The 22,801-nt window shown below is 40.6% G+C and overlaps 2 protein-coding genes across 2 annotated transcripts; one reads left to right on the top strand and one right to left on the bottom strand.

Annotated features, from left to right (window-relative positions):
• The first annotated feature begins 505 nt into the window (after window positions 1-505).
• Window positions 506-17,889, top strand: itpkcb (inositol-trisphosphate 3-kinase Cb). The gene is made up of 8 exons (XM_062418910.1): window positions 506-919; window positions 3,309-4,478; window positions 13,971-14,070; window positions 14,168-14,381; window positions 14,804-15,008; window positions 15,361-15,462; window positions 15,679-15,750; window positions 15,892-17,889. Exons 2-8 carry the CDS (start codon window positions 3,333-3,335, stop codon window positions 16,099-16,101), a joined length of 2,049 nt encoding a protein of 682 aa, XP_062274894.1. The 5' UTR covers window positions 506-919; window positions 3,309-3,332; the 3' UTR covers window positions 16,102-17,889.
• Window positions 17,890-18,859: 970 nt separating this feature from the next.
• Window positions 18,860-22,683, bottom strand: actmap (actin maturation protease). The gene is made up of 6 exons (XM_062418908.1): window positions 22,448-22,683; window positions 21,334-21,402; window positions 20,972-21,096; window positions 20,503-20,632; window positions 19,852-19,922; window positions 18,860-19,774 (listed from the first exon to the last, which is right to left on the bottom strand). The coding sequence occupies exons 1-6, from the start codon at window positions 22,681-22,683 to the stop codon at window positions 19,449-19,451; spliced, it is 957 nt and encodes a 318-aa protein (XP_062274892.1). The 3' UTR covers window positions 18,860-19,448.
• Between the last annotated feature and the right edge of the window lie 118 nt (window positions 22,684-22,801).

Raw genomic sequence — 22,801 nt, 5'->3', positions numbered from 1 at the left:
CTCCTGTCAAGCTGTTCTGTAACTGTTTGCTTGTTGCTTTGTTCAGATGTAGTTTGCTTTTCTTTTAATGTGTGCTGCTTATGTCACTCTGTGTTTTATACTTATTGTACCTAATTTGTCTTAGAATGTTTTAAATCTGTTTTTTTGATTTTAGGCTTCCAACTCACACCTGGCCAGGGACAACAGATGAAAACTAGCCTTTGGGCTAATTCTGGCATATTTACAGATATGTTTATTAATATGCACTGTCCCTGACAAATAAACTAATAAAATAAAAATAAAATAAGAACAAACCAAACTCTGGCTTTAGAGAGGGCCTTTTGTGTTTTTTTGTGAGGGCAGTAGCTCTCCAGGAACAGAGTTGGTGACCACTGCCATACATGACTGAGTGTATTCAGTCGGTTGCAATCTGCACCCTAACCACTAGATGGCTCTAAATCCTGCACACTGATCTTTGAACCCTCATAGAAGAAGAAGAAGGAGGAGAAGCGGACATTTCGGGGAGCATGTGAAGGCAGCACATTTAAATCCCACTGTCAGGCTTTCTAACATTAGATTCAATGTAAAAAACTTGTAATTTAGGTGTTAACATTTTACTCAGTTGTGTTTCAGTCACTTTTCTAATAACTATATTTTAAGGACAACGTTGTTCTGCCCGAGTTGAGTTTGTTTCAGCTGAGAAAAAGTAACGGAGCTGGTGAGTTTAAAGAGCTGCTCCTATTTTGACAAGCGTTTCCTCTTTCACATAAAACCACAGTACACACAGCAGCAGCAGCAGCAGCAGCAGCATTGCACACTGATAAGCCACAGGCACATCCCCTTCACGCCCTGCTGTAAGTTATAAACCTTTCACATCATTGCCAAACCTTCAAACAGCTGCCTTTAACTCACAGCAGAGGAGCAACACAGGATCCGTGTGGTAGGTGTTTGGAAAATCTTCTTTTTATCTCCATTTTTTGTTATATTTTTTTGCTGTTGTTGTTGTGTGTGTGTGTGTGTGTGTGTGTGTGTGTGTGTGTGTGTGTGTGTGTGTGTGTGTGTGTGTGTGTGTGTGTGTGTGTGTGTGTGTGTGTGTGTGCGCGCGCGCTAGTTCCATTATTGATCAGGTTAGTTGTCAAAAGCTTTCTTCAAAGTCAAAGATACTGAAAGTTAAGTCACACTCAGTTGTTTTTAGTGGAAACTTAGTATCATCTTTAAATATTTAAGTCAATCTGGAATAATATAACTGTTTAGTGTCTCATCTAGGATTAAAGTTTCACTAAATGTATATACATGTAAGCCAAAAATGAAGAGTATCGACTTTTTACAGCAACATTAGGTGTGAACTCAGAGATGATTAATTTCCAAAGTAAGCCATGTTGTATTGTGGGTGTTATTTTCTTTCAAACAAAATGGTAATGCATATTTTATATAACTCTTCTCAGTAATGTGTTTTACTGTGTGCGACTGATTGGTGGATTTTTACTTTGGTTTACTGTTCTAACTCATTTTTTAGTGTTTTTTTATATCAGTTTGGCATGAAGTGATTTTCCATAAAGCGTGTGTCACTGTTTCACTGTGTGTAAAATAATCCGTTCAATGTCTGCATGACTTTCTGTCATTCAGCTCCGTTGTGAGTCATGATGTATAATTATTTTTGATCATTTTTGATTACACCAGAGTGCATTCAAGTGTGAGTGTGTGTCGTACTCGATGAGTTGTTCTTTCCATTGTTGTCCTTCCTGTCTCATTTCCTTTCTGTAAGCATTCCTTCCAGACAGCAGGGTTACTGCTGCTGTCAAACACTACACTCAGCAGTTCACTGTGTCTTATGGAAAACACTGAATTCTTCTAGGATGTGTGTTTAAAATGAGGAAATGTGTGTTTCATAGGAGAAAAGACATTGATGTGAAAGTAGTGATTTGGGCAGAGTTGGTTATTTCTCATTTATCTAACATGTTGTACCTCCAAAGAGACCAAACCTAAAAGCTAAAGCCTAAATCCTGTGTGTTGCTGTGTTTTGACATGCTTGTATGTGCAGGACACATATAGTGCAAACACTATTTGATTAATTTGATCATTTATCTGTTAAAATGATTGAATTAAAATTATTAAACATTTTTCTGATAGTTGATGTATCATTCAGGCATTAACTTAGCTGGTTCTAGCCTCTGAAACATGAGGATTTTCTTATTTCCCCTTTCGTTTATCATTGTACATTCAGTTTTGGTCTTAACAAATGAGCAATTTGAAGTCATCACCCTGGGCTCAAGTGATACTTTTTACTATTTTCTGTCTCTAGACCCAGTAATCCATTGAAAAAATAATCAACAGATTAATTGATTATAAGGCTGAAACTAACAAATATTTTAATTATCAACTAATTTGCCAATTGTTTTGTCTATTAATCTTTAAAAGGAGTTTAAAATGGCATTAATAATTTGTCAGAGCTCTCAGTGATGTCAATAGCAGCCCCTGCTTATTGTAAAGGACTGGCTGAAACCAGTGTTGTAAATATATTTTACTCAACATATTGTTCTCTCGGGACACATTTCAGCTTTCTTCTCTGACACAGTTATTGCTTTTCAAGTTGACTTTTTGGCATTTCTTATGAAACGAGACATTTAGCGGGTAGCCATTTAGATCTGAATTTAAGTGTTGTAATGATGTTGTGATGCAATGAAACAAACCAGCTGCTGAAGGACAGTGTCCAGACACAGGAGGGCAGTGTTACACTGGTGAAAATGAATCTGAAACTCAGTGAAACTTTGAATTACTTTGCAATCATCTCTTAGATAAATGCTGTTAAATTTCCCTATAAATACAGTCCGCTATAAAAAATTTAACTTGACTTTCCTCTGTTAGTTTTGTATGTCCTTTCACCTGCTCTGGAAATACTCAGTGTCAGTCAGAGCTGTTTATTCACAGATTCATTGTCATTGTTGAGCACAGACATTGTGATTAATGAGGCATGGCCTTTTACTGGAGCTGTTTACATTGTCCAGGAGCTTTGTGTTTGCTGTTAATGATTACAGTATCAGTGTTGATTCATGGCGTTAAAGGTAAAAGGGGTATTGTCTATTGTTCCTGTGGTTAATGTGTTCATTACATTACTCACAGCTTGTTTTTTCTTACAGATATGACCAATCCTCACACGCAGGGAAGGGGTGGATCAATTTAAGATTTCCCAGGCTTATTAATGGATTTTTATGACGAATGACTTACTGTACACTGTAGGAGTCACTGCTTAAATGGTTTCAAGTTTTTTTTTTTTTTTTTTTAAATCAACTGAGGGTGTGTCTTGTCTCTTGTCCATGGTGTGTGTGCAGCCTACTACTACTACGGCATGCGGGATGGGCCAAACTCGCTCGGATCTATCGCGCAGCACCTCCACACCAGGAGCAGCGAAATGGAAAGCAGGCGAGACAGCTCAGCGGCTCCGGATCAGCCGACGATTTAGGAGCGGAGAAAAGCGACGTGGTGACCAGCTGAACAGGAATCCGATGAAAAACAAAGTGCTGTCGTGTCTGGGAAGGAGAAAGCGAGACCCCAGTCAAAGTGAGGGAGATTTAGGTTGCGGAAACGGAGCCGGCGGAGATCCTGCAACGAGCCGCGATCACCGTGCAGGAAAGTTACCCCGGGACGAGGTTGCATCTGCGGGCGGGGAGCACCGAGGAGCCCCGGGTTGTTGTTTTGAGACACCGTCCGGCCTTCATGTCAATACTACCGAGGCTCATGTCTCCAAACGCGCCGTGAACCGAGAGGCGACGGCCAGCTCGTCCGATGCTGCGGGCTGCGAGGAGCCGACACCCGGCCGAGAGGACTATGCCTCGGACCCCCCAACGAGGGCAATGGATGATCAGCCACTGGGGGGAAACGAGCAGGGTGGGGTTGGGTGTGAGGTTGGGCAATTAACAGGAGAGAGGCAGAGATCAGCCCCGGTGCTGCTCACCTCTGACCCGGACGCGCAGCGCACTTTGTCCAGCAGCGTGTCCTCGGATAAACCTCTGGATAGTGGACTGCCAGATCATGCTGTTGATGAAATTACTAAAACAGACTGTAATACCGTTTCTTGTTCCTCCAAACAGACTGGTGACCAAAATAATTGTTATGAGGTTGAAACTGAGATCCCTTTGGACTCTGATCATGCGCTCCAGAATCCTCCAGGAGGCCAAAGTTACCCGGGCACCATCCCCAAACTCATCATAACCAGAGACCCCAGCCCCAGCCGGTCTCCCACCCAGCTGACCGGGGGGACGGAGCTCAACACCGGGTCGTGTTTGGATCCTCACCCCGATGATGAGTCTCCTTGCTCGGACAGCGGCTGCGGAGGCTCTCCAGCTCTGATGCGCTCACCGAGGAAGCTGTCCAACTCGTCCTCCATCGGCTTGTCCTCCGCCTCCTCCTTCGAGGAGTCCGAGGACGACTTCACCGGGAGCGACATCGAGTCCAGTCTGTCTCCGGCCCGGTCTCTGTGCAGCCCGGACGATGGTGCAGGGGTGAGTGTCAACTTTTCTCTCTCAACTGTTCAGTTTGTTAAAATGCTCTGTGCAGCTCAGTTATTAACAATCACATGAATGCTGTTGATTGGAAGTGTTTCTTTAATAGTTTTTAGTAAAAACACTCACAGCTGTACTCCTACACACCTAACACAAACCGGTTTTACTCATTTGCCTACAATAAAATGGCAAATGGTGATATTGTGAAATTGACAGTAAACCAGGGCAGACATGTGATTAAGGGCCATTCATCAACTGAACAAACCTTGTAGCCACATGCAAAAGTACTTAACAGCTTCAAAAGAAGTAGTCAGGTAATATAAAGGATGTTAACTATACAAATCCATGCACACACTTTAACACTGCATGCAAGGCGAGTGCAGGTCACCAAGCCTGAACCATGTGAGAGCTTTCACCACAGCCATTTGTTCATCAGATGGCTCAAAGGAGTATGAACACACCAAGTATTTCCATATTTTCCTCAGGCGTTCACCCAGACGCTGTGCACAAGTACATATATTACACAATGACGGTCACACCGGTCACTGTCAGTGGGTTTACACTTCCACATGTCACGTTCGTCACATTGCAGTTAAAGTCACAGGTTTGAAGTGCATGTCAGGGTTAAGCAGCTGTTCAAACTATGCCACACTATTCATTTCCACAATATGAACACTGTTTGAACTACGTTGCACTGATCACAACATGATGATGCCTGAAGTGTCATTGTCCAAATAAGACACACACAAAAAAAACCCTCAGTGAGTCAGAAACGTGAGTCTTCCTTATTTGGTGTCTGTATTTGTTTATTTGAAAGGACTGAGAAAATTTGAATATTATGAAATGTTGTATGTTTTTTTTCATTTGAAGTCATTTTTATCAAATGTGTTAATAAAATTAAGTCTCACACTTGGGTTTGCACCGCCCTGATAAGTGAAACATGACTCTGACAAATTTGAACCAAAGAAGAGGAAACTGGCTCTTATCTCCAACGCCCAACGCCTCCGTCTCTCAGCTCCCATTGCTTTTGCTGAGCTCAGCCGTGAGACCATTTAAAAACAGTCTGGGTGCATGTTTGAAAAAATTTGTCACCGTATTACAGTTGCCACTTCAGCAATGTTAATGTAAGTAGACGGTAGACTAAACAACTTCTATCAAAGTGATCTTGGAAGTTAATTCTGCCTCAAAAGGTGCAGGGATTTTCCTCTCTTCCACACAAGATGCAATTTAAAGTTTCCAAGTAGGAAGTTACAATGTTTCCCCCACTGAGTCAGGAGGCTTTGATGCACTCTTGACTATAAATGCTTGGAATGATACTCATCTAAACACAAAAAAACAGGACGTGACTGCTGGAGACTGTCTTCCAGTATGTCCACCTCTATTCCTGGCAGCGTGTGAATCCTGAATGTCAAGGTGCCCCATTTGGGCCACGTCACCCAGTGCACTCGATGAGAGATGAGCTGACTGCATGCTAATAAGCACGTCGCTCTGCCCCAAAACCTGGAAACATGGAAGAAGTTGGGCTCATATTTTTTTAATGATATAGACCCAGTTTGTTTTGTTTTTTTCACATTAAACAGTCCGCCCTTTTCTGGTCTTTAATTACTTTTCTTTTCCCCCCCAGCGAGAGGGAAATCCTATTCTCAAGTGTGTACACGTGTGTGTCAGAGTAAGCGTGCTCAGGTCTACATATGTCTAAAAATACAGTCAGCAGTGTAGATTTAGTAGAGCTTTCTTTTTTTAATGTAAGATTTCATTTAAATTTATCCTGAATTTATCTCTTATCAACAAAAACAATCTCATCATCTTAATATCTTGTTAGCTTAATTGATGAGACAGACTTAAATTTTCCTCACACAGGCTGCAACTAACAATTGTTTTCATTATCAATTTGTCACTTTGTCTGTTTGATCTTTTTGTCCTAATTCAATTGGTTTAGATTTGGTTTGGTCTATATAATGTCAGAAAATGGTAAAAAATGTTCATCACTGTTTCCAGAAGCTGAAACTGTCCCGTTGTGTCTCAATCGACAGTCCACAACCCCAAAGATATTCAGTTTATTCTCATAGAGGACTAACAAAACAGTAAATTTAAACATTTAAGTAGCTGGAATGAGTTAATTTTTGTATTTTTTGTTCTTACAAAATGACTCAAAACAATGAATCAATTATCAAAATAGGTGGCAATTCATTCACTGTTGATTGACTAATGGATTAATCAACTAATTACTGCAGCTCTATTAAACATTTTGATCAGCTTAAACAAATTCTGGCTTTGTTATTGTCCTATTTTACACCCTAAAGCCTCAGATTACTGATTTACTGTCTGGGGTTCTTACTTATTATTTCTTTATTTTTTTCTGACCCCTTTTCATATTAAAATAATAATACATTCCTTTAATCCGATGTTGTAATGTCAATTACAATTACCAAACAAAGGATAATCCTGCTTTCCCATCAATGACTCTCTTTTATGTTTTCTGTCCATGTGTCATGAGTTCAGTACATCATGTTCAAACACACACATTTCTCCACGCGGTTTGTCTACAATTTACAGTAAAGGTTATTAGTGGACAGCGTAACTTCCTGGCTATTACACCAACAGCCAGGAAATGAGCAACGTGAGGAGTTGCACTTGAGTTAATGTAAGAAACAGGATGACGCTGGCCAGTGGTTTGTGATAAGAACGGAGTTTTTTAACGGGCATGTTTTGCCCTCTTGTAGTTGAGTAAAAGCTCTGCCGGCAGTTGCACTGCAAGTAAGAGAACGAGGGCGTGTGTTGTTGTTGTTGTCGTTGGCTATAAAAAGGCTGCGTCCATGCTGTCAACTCCCAGCCAAACCAGTTGCATTCGGTACACTGGGTGACGTGAGCAAATACTTGCACACGCATGCATACCCAGAGACACACACTCTCGCAGCGATGCCGCACTTGCATTCAGAGTTCAACGCGCGTGTGTGTATGTGTCATGGAAAAATGGGTTGAAGGCTGAGCGGGTTGCTAGGCGACGTTTTTGCCATATATGGTACTTTTTTTTTCTCTCCTTGCCTCGTTCTGTTTCACACCGTCAGTATCTACTCTGTCCCTGACGTTTGAATGTTATTAAATGCCTACAATACTTTTACAATCATCTTGCTCGTCTCTCCCATATATGAGACACAGTTTCTCCCCCCACATTCTTGCACAAAAAGCTTAATAATTTCCCCCGAAAATCACCATGAGGCACACAGTGGAACAGAAAACGAGGAAAATTAGTGTAAGTTGAGTAAAGGTGGAACACAAACAACTTTGAACATGTGGCCTACACGTGATGATGATTCGTCTTTATTTATGCATGCTTATTCACACGAGCCACAATTGTGGAATTGTTTTCCGTGGTGCTCATTATACTGAAGACCCACACATCTCTCCCACAGCAGCTCATATACATGCTGGTGCGTAAGCAACATTTGAATCCACGCAGCAAATGTCAAAAAAGAAAAAGAAAATACACTCTGTGCAATTTGTGCTTCTTTTCGGATCCCTGTAGCTGTCGTATCATATGAGCTGTTCCTAAAAAAAATACAGCATGACACACAACATAAAGAGCCACACTCATGTCGACATTAACATTAGCAGATATCTGTTACTTTTTTATCAATAAATTGCATAAATGAGTACTCGATTGTTGAGGATTAATTCTTTCAGCAGTGATAAACATTAAATTTAACATTTCATATATCATCAGATATAACAAGAAGACACGTAGACAAGCTCCAAGATTAATCTGTAATAATCAGCACTGTCACAAAGGCAAACGTTTTTTTTTAACTTAATCTGGAGACTCTTTTTACATTTTTTTTAAAATTATGTTTAAAACTGTGCTGTATGTTCAAGGATTCGCCATCGCCACACAGCTGAGCTGCTTCAACACAGAAGAATCAGGGGAAGGGGATGTGGTTTGATATAAACTCGTTTTGAGAAAAGTTCTCTCGACAGTACCTGGAAACACCCGCATTCAGTGTGTGTGTGTGTGTATATACAGTACATATATGTATGTACTATAGCTGATGGTAGTTGTCTGACAGGTTCGGCTTTGCCTGCACACACACACACACCTCTGTAGGTTACATAGTGTTGTGGAATTTGTCACGCAGACAAAAGGAAAGCGCTGGGAGCGTATAGGAAGGCCTGTTGTCCCTACCCCCCCCCCTGCCGCCAGTCGGTCATGACTCTGGCAGGAGATTGGCTCAGCATGGGGCTCAGGATAGGCCATGTGAGGATTAGGGGATAGAGAGAGAGAGAGAGAGAGAGAGAAAAGGAGAAAGAGGGAGAGAGAGGAGAAGAACAAAGGTTATGGAGAGAAAGAGAAGACAGTTCAGTATGTGAAGGTTAGTACCTCCAGGGAGAGAGGGTGAATGATTTAGGGGGAGGATAACAAGGAAAGGAGAGTAGTTCAAGCAGGCACAAGGCTTTGACATAAAAAAGAGAGGGGGAAAAAAGAGCTTTAAATTGACAACAGAGAAGATATCAAGCATTGAGAAAGTCTAAAGAGAGGAAGGGAGGAGTGTCAGGATGTTGAAACAGGAGAAATTTTGAATAGGTCTGACAGTAAAGAGAGGTTGTATAGACGGAGAGGGGATCAGTGTGAGCTTATATCAGAGGAGGATTATTTACCAGGCGACACAAGCCCATACAAGTTTACAGCAAGGTTAAGAGTCCGACTGAAGCTAAAGTCACTGGAGTTAGACAGAGCGTTAGCCAAGAGCTAACGGCACACTTGGTGGTAGGAGGTAATAGATGCTTGTGAAGGGTCCAATGACTACAGAGAGGCACAGGGCCCTGCCAGGGCTGGTTCGCGGAGACCCCGTGCTGATGGTGCAGGGTATTTTGTGCTGGCTACGTTCTCGCTTCGTCTCCGGGGCCGTGTGTGCCTCTGTCAGCGCCTTTCTCCTCCTACACTACTGCTCTGTTTGCCAGGTAAGAAATGGAAAGCGACAAATTTATCCAGAGATTTGAATACAGACGGCTCTGTGTATCTGCTAATGCTTTCTGTAGAAATATGACACGAGGGCTGATTCAAATGCAGAAGATAGGCTTGGGTAATCAAATGTAATGTTATTGATAGGCCCGGCCTCTTGCAGGTACAGTATGTGACTGTTGTCAGGCGCGCTCATGTGTAGCTGTGAAGATCTTTCTTAGAAGTCAGTAAACCAGCTGGCAGGAGCAGGCTGTAATACTCTTGGGGTAATTTATGCAATCAGCCCAAATTTCCTGCCAGGTTATTAGGTACACCTAGCTTAAACTAATCATTTATATTGAGAGGTGTTTTAAGATTTGGTTTACACCACGTACAGTTATGAGGGTAAACTAAATGTTAGGAACACCTCTCACTATATTGCAAAGGTAGATTGCATTACCTTTTGTTTGGTGTATCTAATAAACTGACAACTATGTGCAGTTTTTTCCTCCTTACCTTTTTTTACAAGGCTTTAGATGTTTTCTTGAGGAATAAAATGTACATCTAACTTTAAAACTAACCCACCAAACATAGGCAACTATAAGCAATATTTATGTGTGCTAATATTAAATTAATATAAAGACACTTTTACTTTATACTCCTATATCTTGTTTGGGAACCAGATTAGTTGACAACACTATGAGTCATGATGAAGACTGCCTTCAGCAGTAAAATAACTCTAAAGTCATGATGATGTCCTTGTTTTTCACCAAGGCGCGTCATGCTTAAACGTGTATGTGTGTTAAAGTTGAAGAGGGTGAAGAGGAAGGATGAAGGCTGTAAAGGAACATTCTTGTCAATAGTGTGACTTCTCCCAGTATGTCCATTGTCATGTGAAAACAGGTGGTGTGTGTGTGTGTGTGTGTGTGTGTGTGTGTGTGTGTGTGTGTGTGTGTGTGTGTGTGTGTGTGTGTGTGTGTGTGTGTGTGTGTGTGTGTGTGTGTGTGTGTGTGTGTGTACGTGTGTGTACGTGTGTGTACGTGTGTGTACGTGTGTGTACGTGTGTGTACGTGTGTGTGTGTACGTACTGCCCATTTTACAGTCCATGATGGACGGTGAGTCAAAGTCGGCCAGCAGGTCATCCATCAGGTTATAGTCCTGCTCATCTCAAAAATGTAGGAAACAATAGAGGCTTACAAATATCAGGGAAAACGACTGTGACGAGAGTAAAGAAATGATTAGAGCACCATTTGGAGGACAAATTGTTGAAAATCCAAAAATAACTGGAAAAAAGAGGAGAAATAGGTTGACGCAGCACATTGATCAGCACTGAAGCTTTGGGGAATGAGAAGGAAGCTTATGAAACTGTTATGTGTGTGTATATATATATAGGTGAGTTTATATAACTGTGGACAGGAATGCACAAGGAGAAAGCGGAGATGGTGGAGGTTGGACTGCGGGTGGTGAAATGTAACCTCTGTGTGGGATGCAGAGACAAAGTGAGCAGAACAGTTTAAACTGAAGTAACAGTCAAGGCTTTTTACATATAATCTGAAGGGCTTCTCAACATCTATCAAAACCTTACTTTAAAGAAACAAAACCCCCACCTTTATGCAGAACATTAGCTGCGTTAGCTCTCACAGCGTCGGGTAATATTAGCCAGATACATTTGACCCCACAGAAGCAACACATTAACCTGTCAGCTCGAAGCAATTAGACAGAGAGCCTGATGACATGTGGATAAGAGAAGTGAAAGAGGAGAGGCTGGAGATATCCTCTCCTGTCTCCCCCCTCCTGCACTTTCATCTGTCACTAAGGTCTTCTTCAGTAACAGACAAAATATAAAGAAGTCGAGGTAATCTGCTGATTAAACGTAATGTTTTGTCCACAAACAGATGCTATTTCAGCGGATTATTTTTAGTCTGCAGTGCTTTATAAAGCGGATCTCAGTCTGTTTACAGTAACTACTTAATGTTGGTCAAGCAGGGAGAAAATATCAATCTTTGACAGCTAAATCACAAACAACGTGAGCGTATATGAAGTTGATTTAAATATAATTTAACCAAGCAAAAAACAGATCTACAGACATCAACAAAGTCAAAAATGTCTTTAAATTATTAGCTTGAATATGTCCTGAAAGGGTTTGATCTATACATGTATGTCCGTTGCCCCCTTTAAACAGACACGTAGACTTGTGTTTTGAACTTTACACAACAGGTTCATAATTATCCCTGACAGCAGCACTTTGGAGGCCAATGGCTGGCGACAGTTTTACTGTACTGGCTGGGTGGAGCGCCTGAAGGTGGACCATGTATTGTGTTTTTATATGCGTTAAGGTTGTTAAGGGTTAGTTGCTGTACAGCGCACATTTTTTCTCTCCAGTTTGAACACAACTGTTCTGCTGGAAACATTGAAAAGAGGATAAATACGGGAAACACTAGTAGGTGTTTTTTTTCTTTCTTTCTTTTTACATTTATTTTTAGCCCCTCAAGAGTTTCAGGTTGGATACTGGTGTGTTTACTGGTGTGACTACCTCTATCTGGGGGAGATAATGATTTGAACTCAAGGAGAAAAAACACTGTCAGGAAGTAAAGACATGAGTGTGTGTCAGAGGAGGCATATTGTAGTTTACACCCTCGCTGAAGCAGGGAGAGGACTATGGAAAGAGAGGAGGAATGAGAAGTTAGAAATGGTGTTGTATACTTGTAGAAAACGTACTAAACGTGATCAGGGTCATTTTGAAAGTGATTTGCGAGTTCTGTTTAGTGGCAGTGTCATGTTTCATGAATCATTTTTAATGACAATCTGCAGAAACATGTGAAAGGAAATCATCTCATGTTGAAAGAATTTGATGAAGTTGGCTTACTTGTGTTTTATCACCGTTCTTTGGCCCGATGCAGCAGAGGTTATATCAGAGTTAATCTGTTGATGTGATTGGAGGCTCAGGTCACAGGTGTCCAAGTTCACTGTCGCTACTCCTCTTTTACTCGTCTTTGTGTCTTACTGAACTCCTGACATTGACCGGCCGTCTGATGGAGCACAAATCTGTTGTACACAACCGCCCCCATCATTTATTACATGTTTATATACTGTGTACAAATGCTATATAGGGGGATTTTAAGTATTCAGTGTTATTATTTATGTTGGCTTATTCATCTTGTAGTTGCAAATTTTCAATTACATGAAATATTCACAGTAAATAAATTATTTTGCTGTTCATGTCGGACTCCGCCGCTCATAGTAGGAAGATTTTTAAACTTTAGAGGCTACAAAACAGCGCTGTTTTAACTCAAATAAAGCCTGTTTTTTTCAGGTAAACACAGATCTGCCGTTTCCGCAGTGTGTGTATATTCCTGTTATATTGTGACAGAGTTTCAACACAGCAGCTGTGGAAAGAATGCATGAGAGGACGGCAGAGATAGGCTGACATGTAAACATGGCAGAGATACTGTTGGCCGGGCAGGGAGAAGCGCAGTCGTTGACAGAAATTATGCAGCTATAAAAAGGTTAATTTTTGGATTACTGCCCCTCATTTCTGCACTTTATTACCCACATTAACCTGTGTGTTTCTCATTCTCTGTCTTTTGATCATCATGTTTTTCCGTTAAACATTTATTTGAATACGGTACACATAAAAAAGTACAGGAATGATGAAAGAAATCTGACGCAATGTGTAACACACACACACACACACACACACACACACACACACATACACACACACACACACACACACACACACACACACACACACACACACACACACTTAGATTATGGTCACTTTTGGGGACATTACATCAACTTATATTCATTTCCTGGAGACTTAACTTCGCCATAACCTTAACCTTAACAACTGACCGCGGATACAGCTTGTCCCCAGTTGGACAAGCTGTCTCAAATTAACTGGTTTTAAGTCTAAAATGTGTCCCTGAAAGTAGCCTATGACAGACACACACACACCCACACACCCTAAACTGGCTGTGGGTTTGTTGTGATTTCCCACACACACATGTTCTAATCAATCGATGTCAGATTGCTTGCGTCAAAGCTCCTGTTGCACACTGTCCTTGCTCCGGTGTTTCCCAACACAGATAACCATTATGAACACACACAGACACACTCACCAACACACACACACACACACACTATGGTTCTGTTTTACGACACCACAGTGCAGGCTTTGGTAAATGTTTTATGAATGGGCTTTGTCATGTTGTGCACCTGGCCTTGACTAAAGGGGAGGATCTGTCCAATGTCTACTGAGGTGTGTGTGTGTGTGTGTGTGTGTGTGTGTGTGTGTGTGTGTGTGTGTGTGTGTGTGTGTGTGTGTGTGTGTGTGTGTGTGTGTGTGTGTGTGTGTGTGTGTGTGTGTGTGTGTGTGTGTGTGTGTGTGTGTGTGTGTGTGTGTTTTCCTTTAACAGATAATCATTCTACTTGCCTCTATTTAAGTCAGTGCTTTGTTTGAAACCACGCAGATTAGTCACCATTTCAGATTCATCATTTGTGTGACCACCAACGTCTTTGTTTAACAAGAGGATGAATTTTGTTTTTTCCAGAATAAGTCCTGGCAGAAGTTGAAGACCATGGTTCACTGGTCCCCCTTTGTCGTGTCCTTCAAGAAGCGTTACCCATGGGTGCAGCTAGCTGGCCATGCAGGTATGCAGAAATACACAGTCTGTGCATAACATCCCTGCACATGCACTCTTATATTACCGTCTTTAATCTAATTGGTCCGTCTGTCTCCTTGGTTAAGGTAACTTCCAGGCTGGGGAATTTGGTCGCTTGTTGAAGCGATACTGCGAGTGTGAGCAGCAGTGCCTACAGAAGCTGATGAAGGACACTCTGCGCCCTTATGTGCCTGGTTATTATGGTGTAGTGCAGAGAGATGAGCAGGACTATAACCTGATGGATGACCTGCTGGCCGACTTTGACTCACCGTCCATCATGGACTGTAAGATGGGAAGCAGGTAAGCGTCTACACAGGACAAAGAAATGAGTGTGACAGACATTTTTCCTCATGATGTTGACCGCCAACGCCAAATTATCAGAGCAGATACTGTGAGCCTTGAATAATAACCTTTATACACATAGAAGCTCAGTGTACTCCCAGCAGTTATCTGCTTTGTCTATTTGTATAGCATTTTTTTTACAACATGAAGTCAACTAAATGCTTCACAGGATTAAAATAAGAGAACATAGTGATACTAAAACAATAAAGAAAAAATATAGATATAATTCACAGTATAAATCTCAACAAAGACAAAAAAAAAAGTCAATACAGGAAAAAATGTATTTGAATAGAGAGGGGAAAGAAAATAAAATACACAGAAGCATAAAACTTGATTAAATAAAAGTTTTAAATTTTAAGCCTTTCTTTTTCTCACTTCAGGACGTATTTGGAAGAAGAACTGATAAAAGCCAGAGAGCGTCCACGTTTGCGGAAGGACATGTATGATAAGATGGTGGCAGTGGACCCCGGGGCCCCGACAGAGCAGGAGAGGACCCAGCAGGGCGTCCTAAAACCCAGATACATGCAGTGGAGGGAGACGCTCAGCTCCACGGCCACTCTGGGCTTCCGCATCGAAGGCATTAAGGTCAGACATCGTCCGGCGCTTTGAACACGCCTGGCAACATTCAAAGCTGTCAACGTTAGCAAAAAGGACACATAGTTTGTACAGGAAGTAAACTAATGAATGGGAGTAAATATTTATGAGGGTGTTCACAGCAAAGAACACACACTGAAGTGGAATTTGAAAACAAGAGTCTGTTAAAGGTTTTGGCTAGATGTGATACGGGACTGTTTGTTCTTTTGAAATGAATCCAAGGCTGGTTATCGTCTTAATCATAATAACGGTAATCTGAATGTTACTCGGTTATGACAGAAAGCAGCCGATGTGGAGAAAAAAAGGAGAACTGTATCTTATGATTTCTTTCTTTTTTCTGCAGAAAGCTGACGGGACCTGCAACACCAACTTCAAGAAGACAAAATACAAAGAGCAAGTGATGAAGGCTTTGGAGGATTTTGTTGATGGAAACACTCAGATTCTGGTATGTTACCAGTTCACTGCAAGTGAATGATGTTAATTCAGTGATATTTTTGTCTTTAGATATGAGGTACAACTTCCTTTCTGTTTCTGTTCACACATGCCCAACACTAATTTCCCTGAGGGAGATAATAAAGGCTTATCTTATCTTATCCGATCTGATCTTATCTTACATTCTGCTGCTCTACATTTCTAACTTTTAAACACATTTTTCTTTTAGAAACTCTACCTGCAGCGGCTGGAGGAGCTTCGCTCAGCGCTGGAGCAGTCACATTTCTTCAGCACACACGAGGTGAGACACACTCACAGTTTTCATGGTTTCTAAACAAACCTGTTGGCCGAGTTGAAGTTTGGTGATCTCATCCCACTTCAGCTTCTGTACTGAATCGCTCGCATGCCTCAACTCACCCGTCTCACCGGTTTGTCATCACAGGTTGTGGGCAGCTCTCTTCTGTTTGTGCACGACGCTTCGGGGAAGGCTAGAGTGTGGATGATCGACTTTGGGAAGACGGTTCCCCTGCCGGCACCTCGCACCCTGGACCACAGGACTCCCTGGATGGAGGGCAACAGGGAGGACGGTTACCTGTGGGGACTGGACAATCTCATAGACATCTTAAGCAGTATGCTCCCACAGACACCCTGAGAGGGAGACAGGAGGACTTCAGTGAAAGTTGAACCCCGAGTCTTGATGGTAGAAGAGATGCAGGAACAGAAAAATTTGAAGAAAAGGGTGGAATCATTACAAGATCAATTTGATTACTTCTTCAAACGCAACATGTTCAAGAAGAGGAAACGAGACTATCAGAACGTTTATTGCAAAGTGGAATTTGCCAAAGGCCAACATCGTGCATCATGCTCCATTTGTCTCCGAGACTCCTTTTGACAGTCTGAGTTTATGAACTTCTGACTCACTTTTGCCTGCAAAAGGGACACATGTGAAGTATCTCACCTCCCTCATCACCACCTCCCCCTGCTGGTTAGAGGTGCACATAGCTCTCTGACAACCATGAACTTCATGCAGAGGTGCTTTACATGGCCTTCGAGGAACTGGGTTAATGGGAGTTTTATCTTCTGTCATGGACCACTTTTGAACTTTTGATGTTTAAGTGCAAGTATACAACAACACTAAAACACTGGTCAAACCATGTGTTAACTAACTCAAGTGTGTAAATACAATTTAATTTAATTTTCCCCCTTTTTTTGGCCTTGGTATAACCTGCTTACCTTGTTTGTACAATTTATGTGCCTAGCATTTTGAAAGGAAGAGCTGTGTGATCATTCCAGTGCAAGTGGACTCCTGCTATTTTTCTTCCAAAGAGTTCACCCAAGTATTAACTGATTTACATTTAATCCCAAAGTTGAACTTCAGATAGAAACTGAAAAGTTTTTTCTAAATTGGATTTTCTTATGATAATGCAGTGAAAGTGTGTGAGATACAATTTTTTTCCCATTTAGCTGTACATTAGCGGTTTGTCTGGAATTTGTTGCACTATGGATCCTCACAAAGCCATTGAACAAAACAAGCGGTGCCTCTGTGTGTTAAGATGGGAAGCAGCACTCGAGCACTGAGTTTACAGACGCTCAATTCTCTCTGATCAGTGTCGCTCTTAAATTTCCAGGGAGGCTACAGAGTTTTACACTTAAATGGTGTAAAAGGGTGAAATGAAACTGGAATTACCTGATTAAACTGATCAGTCTTAGTCTGGGCTTTTGTGAGGTTTCACCTATGTATCAATTTACATGTGATCTTGAAACTGGAAAATTTGAACGTCTCATGATGGGGGAGGGATGACGCATAATCGAGTATGAGAGTATCGCTGTAAAACATGACGACGATGCTTTAAACCTCATTTAGCTACACTAAAAGGTTTCAATTTTTGAGGGTTTACAAAGAAAACAGCAACAAGAGCATGTACCATTGTTATATTTAAATATAAAGGAAGTGCTTATGACCATATTTGATGTTCCCTGTTCGTAGGTCAGCGAACATAGCAGCTGTGCGTCTTCCAGACATCAGTTGGCAGTGTCGGGAAGCGGTGTGTGTGTGGGGGTGTGTATGCGTGCGTGTATGTATGTGTGTGGATGGCTCACCCAGTACCGACAAGCTTTCTAAATGAGTGCTGCAAACATCAGACTTCATGAAATTGGAATTCTACTTCAGGACTTCAGTCTTTCCATCTCTGAACAGTAAACCCGGGAGAAGAATAAATAATGTTGTGTTTACAGAGTATTATATTTTGCCCACAAATTCTCTATATTTGTAATGTGGCAGCAAACTATCAGGTTTTCAAACTGGGTGCTTTCTATGTAAGAAAACTGGATTCATAACCACACTTTGTATTTTTAAAGGCAGTGTGACTGGTGATAATTGACATTAAAACCATGCTTTGTCCAGAAGGTCATGGATTGCAATAAACTGGAAATAAGCGTTTTCAGAGTTTGAATTCTTTTTACTTCTTCAAACATCAGATTCATAATTTATTTGTCCATTACACACTTCTGCTGCTCTCAAATCCAAACTGCTCTGAACCCACTGTGAATATATTCCTTTAGGGCAATGACTAACATGCCTTCCTTTCTGATTAGTCTGCTGATTCATTTCTTGATTAATCATGTCTAAAAAAAATGTCAGAAAATGGCGAAAATATTCTAGCTATAATTTCCCAGAGTCAAAGGTGATATCTTCATTATCTTTTTTTGTTGTCCAACAGTCCCAAACCCAAAAATAATCAGTTTACTATCATATATGACAAAGAAAAACATTCAATCATTACATATGAAAAACTGAAACCTGCAAACCTTTTTACACTTTTGATTATCTTAAAAAAATAATCAGTGTTTAATTTTCTGTTGATTAATTAATCAACTAATTGTTGCAGATAAATCTTCTTTTTTACTAAATAACCAAAAACATTCAAAGAATCACAATGACAAAATGTCACATCAGGAATCTGAACAATTAATTATATAATCGATTGTAAGTGATTAAAATGCATCATATTGTAAACATGAAAGACAAAAACAAACAGCACACAGCTTCTCAGTTTAAATAAAGCAATGATAGGATCTGAACATTTTGACAATGCATTAATACTGTGATAATTGTGTATTTTCTTAGAAATTCAATGGAAGAACTGTTTATCAACAAAATAACCAAGTGGGATATTTAATTCTATCTGGTTTATCCAGTGAATTAAATAAAAATCAACATTTTTCATTTTTTTTCACATTGATGCAACAACTCTTCAAATCCTTGTTAGGATAACATCGCCTGCAAAGGCTTACGACTGCTGGACATATTAAAGGCATAGTTACCTGAGTAGTAAGGCTACAACTATTAGTTCATTAAACAATTTGTTGATCAACAAAATGAATCTTAACTATCAAACTTTTTCAGATATTGATTTATTTTGAGTCATTAAGTCAAAAAAAGAAAGAGAGATAATTATCTGGTTTCAGTTTCTTTAGTCCTCTATGACAGTAAACTGAATATTTTCAGGGTGTTGACTGTTGGTCGGGACAGAAAAAGAGTTTTAGGGTGCATGTTTGGGTTGTGCAGCGATGGACATTTTCTGACATTTTAAAGACCAAACAACTAATTGATTAATTGATAAAATAATCAACAGAGTAATCGATAACTAAAAACAATCTAATTGCAGCCTTACTCAGTATAACAAAATCTTTAGAAAATGTTTTTATTGTGTCAGATTGTCATGTCGCTTGTCCCTGACGGGATCCACAAAACATCCCAACTGAGGCACACAGTATCATTACAGGTAAAAACTTTGGTTTATGAAGTCTTTTTCAAAGCCCTGTGGGAGGAACTCACACATGTGGTAGTCAAGCTGAGATAGATCCACATCACACATGGGTTATTCTGCAGTATCATTCACGTCACATCATAACAATTCATTGCAACAAATAAACATTGTGTTCTCTCCGTCCATCGTTTACTGCACAGCTGGTTTCTGTGAACCAGTGTCAGCCTCGTCACTGCTTCTGTGCCCGTGTGTGGAGTAGCACCACCTGGCCAGCCAGTCCAGCTTCCACCCCTCCTTGAGGAACCACATACTGCGTCCCGTCATTGGCTCTCTGAGGGTCCATTGTCCTCAGCTGCTCGTTGCTCTGAGTGACGCTATCCAAACTCCACAGCTGGTAACGCAGGCTTTTACCCTGTTTAGCCAGGATGTAAACCTCTCTGAGGCCGACAGGACAAGGTGAGATGGTGTCACTAGGCAGGTGGAGCCAAGGCAGAGTGGGATCAGGCTCAGTGTGCGCTGTGCTCAGGCTACCCTGGTCCACACCGAGGAGGACACCTGGAAGAGGTGGATGTGGTAAATGTGTGGCATGTTGACTGGCTGAATGAGCAGGTGACTCAGCTACTTGGTCTTACCTGAAGCGACAGCCCAGTGCGCCCTGTGGCCGCTACGCTGGCACGGCTCATGGTTGTAATCCTCATCATATCTGTACATACTGTCAAGGCACTTTTTTTTAATCATTGTTTTCTGCAGTGTTCAAACAACTTAAATTTAAGACTTTAATTTCGCACAGAATGCAATTTATTACTTGTTTGACGATCATATTTTCCAAAGTATGCAATCCAGCTGCGACGATGTGACCCACATTTATTTATTATATCACATTTTTTTCAATGCTGTACTTCCAAACAGTAACAATAATTCCCAATGATATAATCAATTGAATTAATGTGACCTGGACTTGGAAAACAGATGGATTAATCAATAAAATATTATTAAACACTTGCACATGAGTGGATGAGCATCCTCTCCAGTGTACTTCGCTGTGGTGACAGTGTTCACTACAGGTCTGATGGTACTGACTGAAACCTCACAAAAAAGGGTTTAAATGGCTTCCTGCAGCACAATCTACTGTCGTAACAATAACATTTTTAGTTTGTATATGTGTAACTTCTCCTGACAGCCTACAACCACATACAATCCCAAGCAGTAAAAAAAACAAACACATAATAACATTCTTCCTGACAGAAAAACCCTCATACTACTTCTCTTTGAGTCTTGGATACGGGATGAGAACAGGCTGTCTTCCCCACAGGTGTCTGATGATGGTTTCAGCGTTTTTACCACTTAAACCACCTGACAGCAGCTCTGCCTTACAGCCACAAACCTCCTCTGCCAGCAGTGCCATGTTGTTAGCTGACAAAACAAAAATCTTAATGAGTACATAATGAAACCCATGAAATCAAAACATTGCGTTTAGATGCTTGAGAAACACAAAAGACTGAATCACCAATAAAACAAACTTGGTCATCTGGTTATGTAACTCCCATATTTCCACATTTAAGAATCTTGCTGCCGAGTCACTGTTGCAGCTCTAGCAACACCCAGTGGTGTCAACATACGTATTCTGCCTTTGAAACACACTGAATATTTCCCCACGCAATCAGAAAACTTTCACTGCCCACAAATTTCATACATATTTCAAAACTGTGCACTTTGTAGTGACAAACTCCAACAGTTCATATCCTTTGTTACCTGAAAACATTTCACCCTGCGCTGTGTATCCCCTGCTCAGCGCTGTCTGAACAATTGTGTCCATGTCAATACTCAGCTGTGGCTGTCGCAGGTGAGCGGCCATCCACAAAGCCACCAGACCACACCTAAAGGTAAATTAATAACACACACAGTCAAACCCTGGCAAAATATGTCAGGTTTACTGACTTAAAGCATTCAGATCAAATCCATCACACTCCCTGTCACCTAGTGAGCTGGGTCGTAACAACATACATAGGTTGTGGGCAAAGTTTTATTTATGTTATGTAAGTGTTTAAACGTAAGTGTAAAAACATAGATCAACGTGTTACTCAACAAGTATTCGACAAAGCTTCCTCACTTACTGTGGACCATCTTGGATTAGGGAAGGCACATATGTGTTCATCAGTATCCACTGCAGATCTTTTCTGAAACTGAAGCACAAAGAAACAACACACTTCATAACATAATGATAATAATAATAATAATAATAATAATAATAATAATAATAATAATAATAATAATAATAATAACTTCCATACAATAAATTCAGCTCAAAGTGCATTACAACAATAAATTACATACACTAAGTGCTTCACATAAAAAGGACCATAGAGCAATGTTTTAAAAAATAATATCATATTATACATTATTCTATCCTTTCACTCAGTTGCCAGTTTGTTAGATATAATGGTGAAATCTATTACTTCAATATATCTCATCTGTATCAGAGAGGTGTGTTCAATTTTTAAAGAGATAAAGATTTGTGTTAGTTCTGCATTACTTCACCATATGTTGAGAGGTGTTTATAATATTTTGTTGACCTTACATATAAGAATGTGGTGGACAAATTATAATGGACACTTTACAATATAAAACAGCCCAGTACAACACTACAACAGCTGCATATAATAATACATTATCTCAAACAACTGCTGAACAGTTCTGATCTACAAAATGTTCAGAAAATGTCCATTTAAATTTCAAATAGCATGTTTTGTCCATGTAAAAGTGAAAAGTATTATAGGCCTGCTACTAACAATTATTTTATTTATAATCTGTTTATTATTTTCCCAACTAATCAATAAATCTTTTGGTGCATAAAATGTCAGAAAATTGTGAGAAATGTTGATCACTGTTTCCCAAAACCCTTCAAAATGTATCAAGCAGTTGTTTAAGCTCTAAACACCAACCAAACGATGACCTCTGTGACACAAACGTTTCAAAAAAGTGAGGTTTTATTGCAGGGCTTTTGAATTGGGTTGTCATAGATTGTACAAGTGAATGTAATTAACTGAAAACTATGTATGTGTGTTTTCTCCCTGACAATGTGTGTGTGTGTGTGTGTGTGTGTGTGTGTGTGTGTGTGTGTGTGTGTGTGTGTGTGTGTGTGTGTGTGTGTGTGTGTGTGTGTGTGTGTGTGTGTGTGTGTGTGTCAAATGTGGAATATGAAATAAACCATAAAATGTACACACACACCTGCTCTCTCTCTGACTGAGCAGTAACAGAGCCTCTGTGTGGTCCCCTTCAACAGGACTCCTGCTGCTGGCTATAGTCTGATACAGCTTCTTCTTCGGGTCTGAAGCAGGAGGAGGTGGTGGTCCTGGAGCAGGAGGAGCAGGAGGAGGAGGAGGAGAAGATGGTAGTCCTGCAGCAGGAGAAGGAAGAGGAGGGGGAGGAGGAGGAGGTGGTGACAGGGAGCACTCCATTGACATTTCCTCTGAGCTCCTGACAGAAAATTAAGCTTAGTTAGTATTATAAACATCTTTTCAAGCAAGTTGTAGCTGCTCTTCAAAACACTCAACAAACACAAACTATTGACTTAAGTAACAA

The sequence above is a fragment of the Scomber scombrus genome, chromosome 5, assembly GCF_963691925.1.
Source record: "Scomber scombrus chromosome 5, fScoSco1.1, whole genome shotgun sequence".
NCBI classification, from domain to species: Eukaryota; Metazoa; Chordata; class Actinopteri; order Scombriformes; family Scombridae; genus Scomber; species Scomber scombrus.
Note: the sequence above shows the minus strand (reverse complement) of the source record. Positions and strands in the feature narration are given on the sequence as shown.

Bases quoted from the DNA above. Each gene is read 5' to 3' on its own strand.
- itpkcb (XM_062418910.1), top strand. From the start codon at position 3,333: ATGGGCCAAACTCGCTCGGATCTATCGCGCAGCACCTCCACACCAGGA. The intron at 15,009-15,360 runs GTCAGACATCGT...TTTTTTCTGCAG, and splicing joins TCCGCATCGAAGGCATTAAG to AAAGCTGACGGGACCTGCAA. The intron at 15,751-15,891 runs GTGAGACACACT...TTGTCATCACAG, and splicing joins ATTTCTTCAGCACACACGAG to GTTGTGGGCAGCTCTCTTCT.
- actmap (XM_062418908.1), bottom strand. From the start codon at position 22,683: ATGTCAATGGAGTGCTCCCTGTCACCACCTCCTCCTCCTCCCCCTCCT. The intron at 21,403-22,447 runs GTGTGTGTGTAC...TTTGTGCTTCAG, and splicing joins CTCAGTCAGAGAGAGAGCAG to TTTCAGAAAAGATCTGCAGT. The intron at 20,633-20,971 runs GTAACAAAGGAT...TTGTTTTGTCAG, and splicing joins GCAGGGTGAAATGTTTTCAG to CTAACAACATGGCACTGCTG.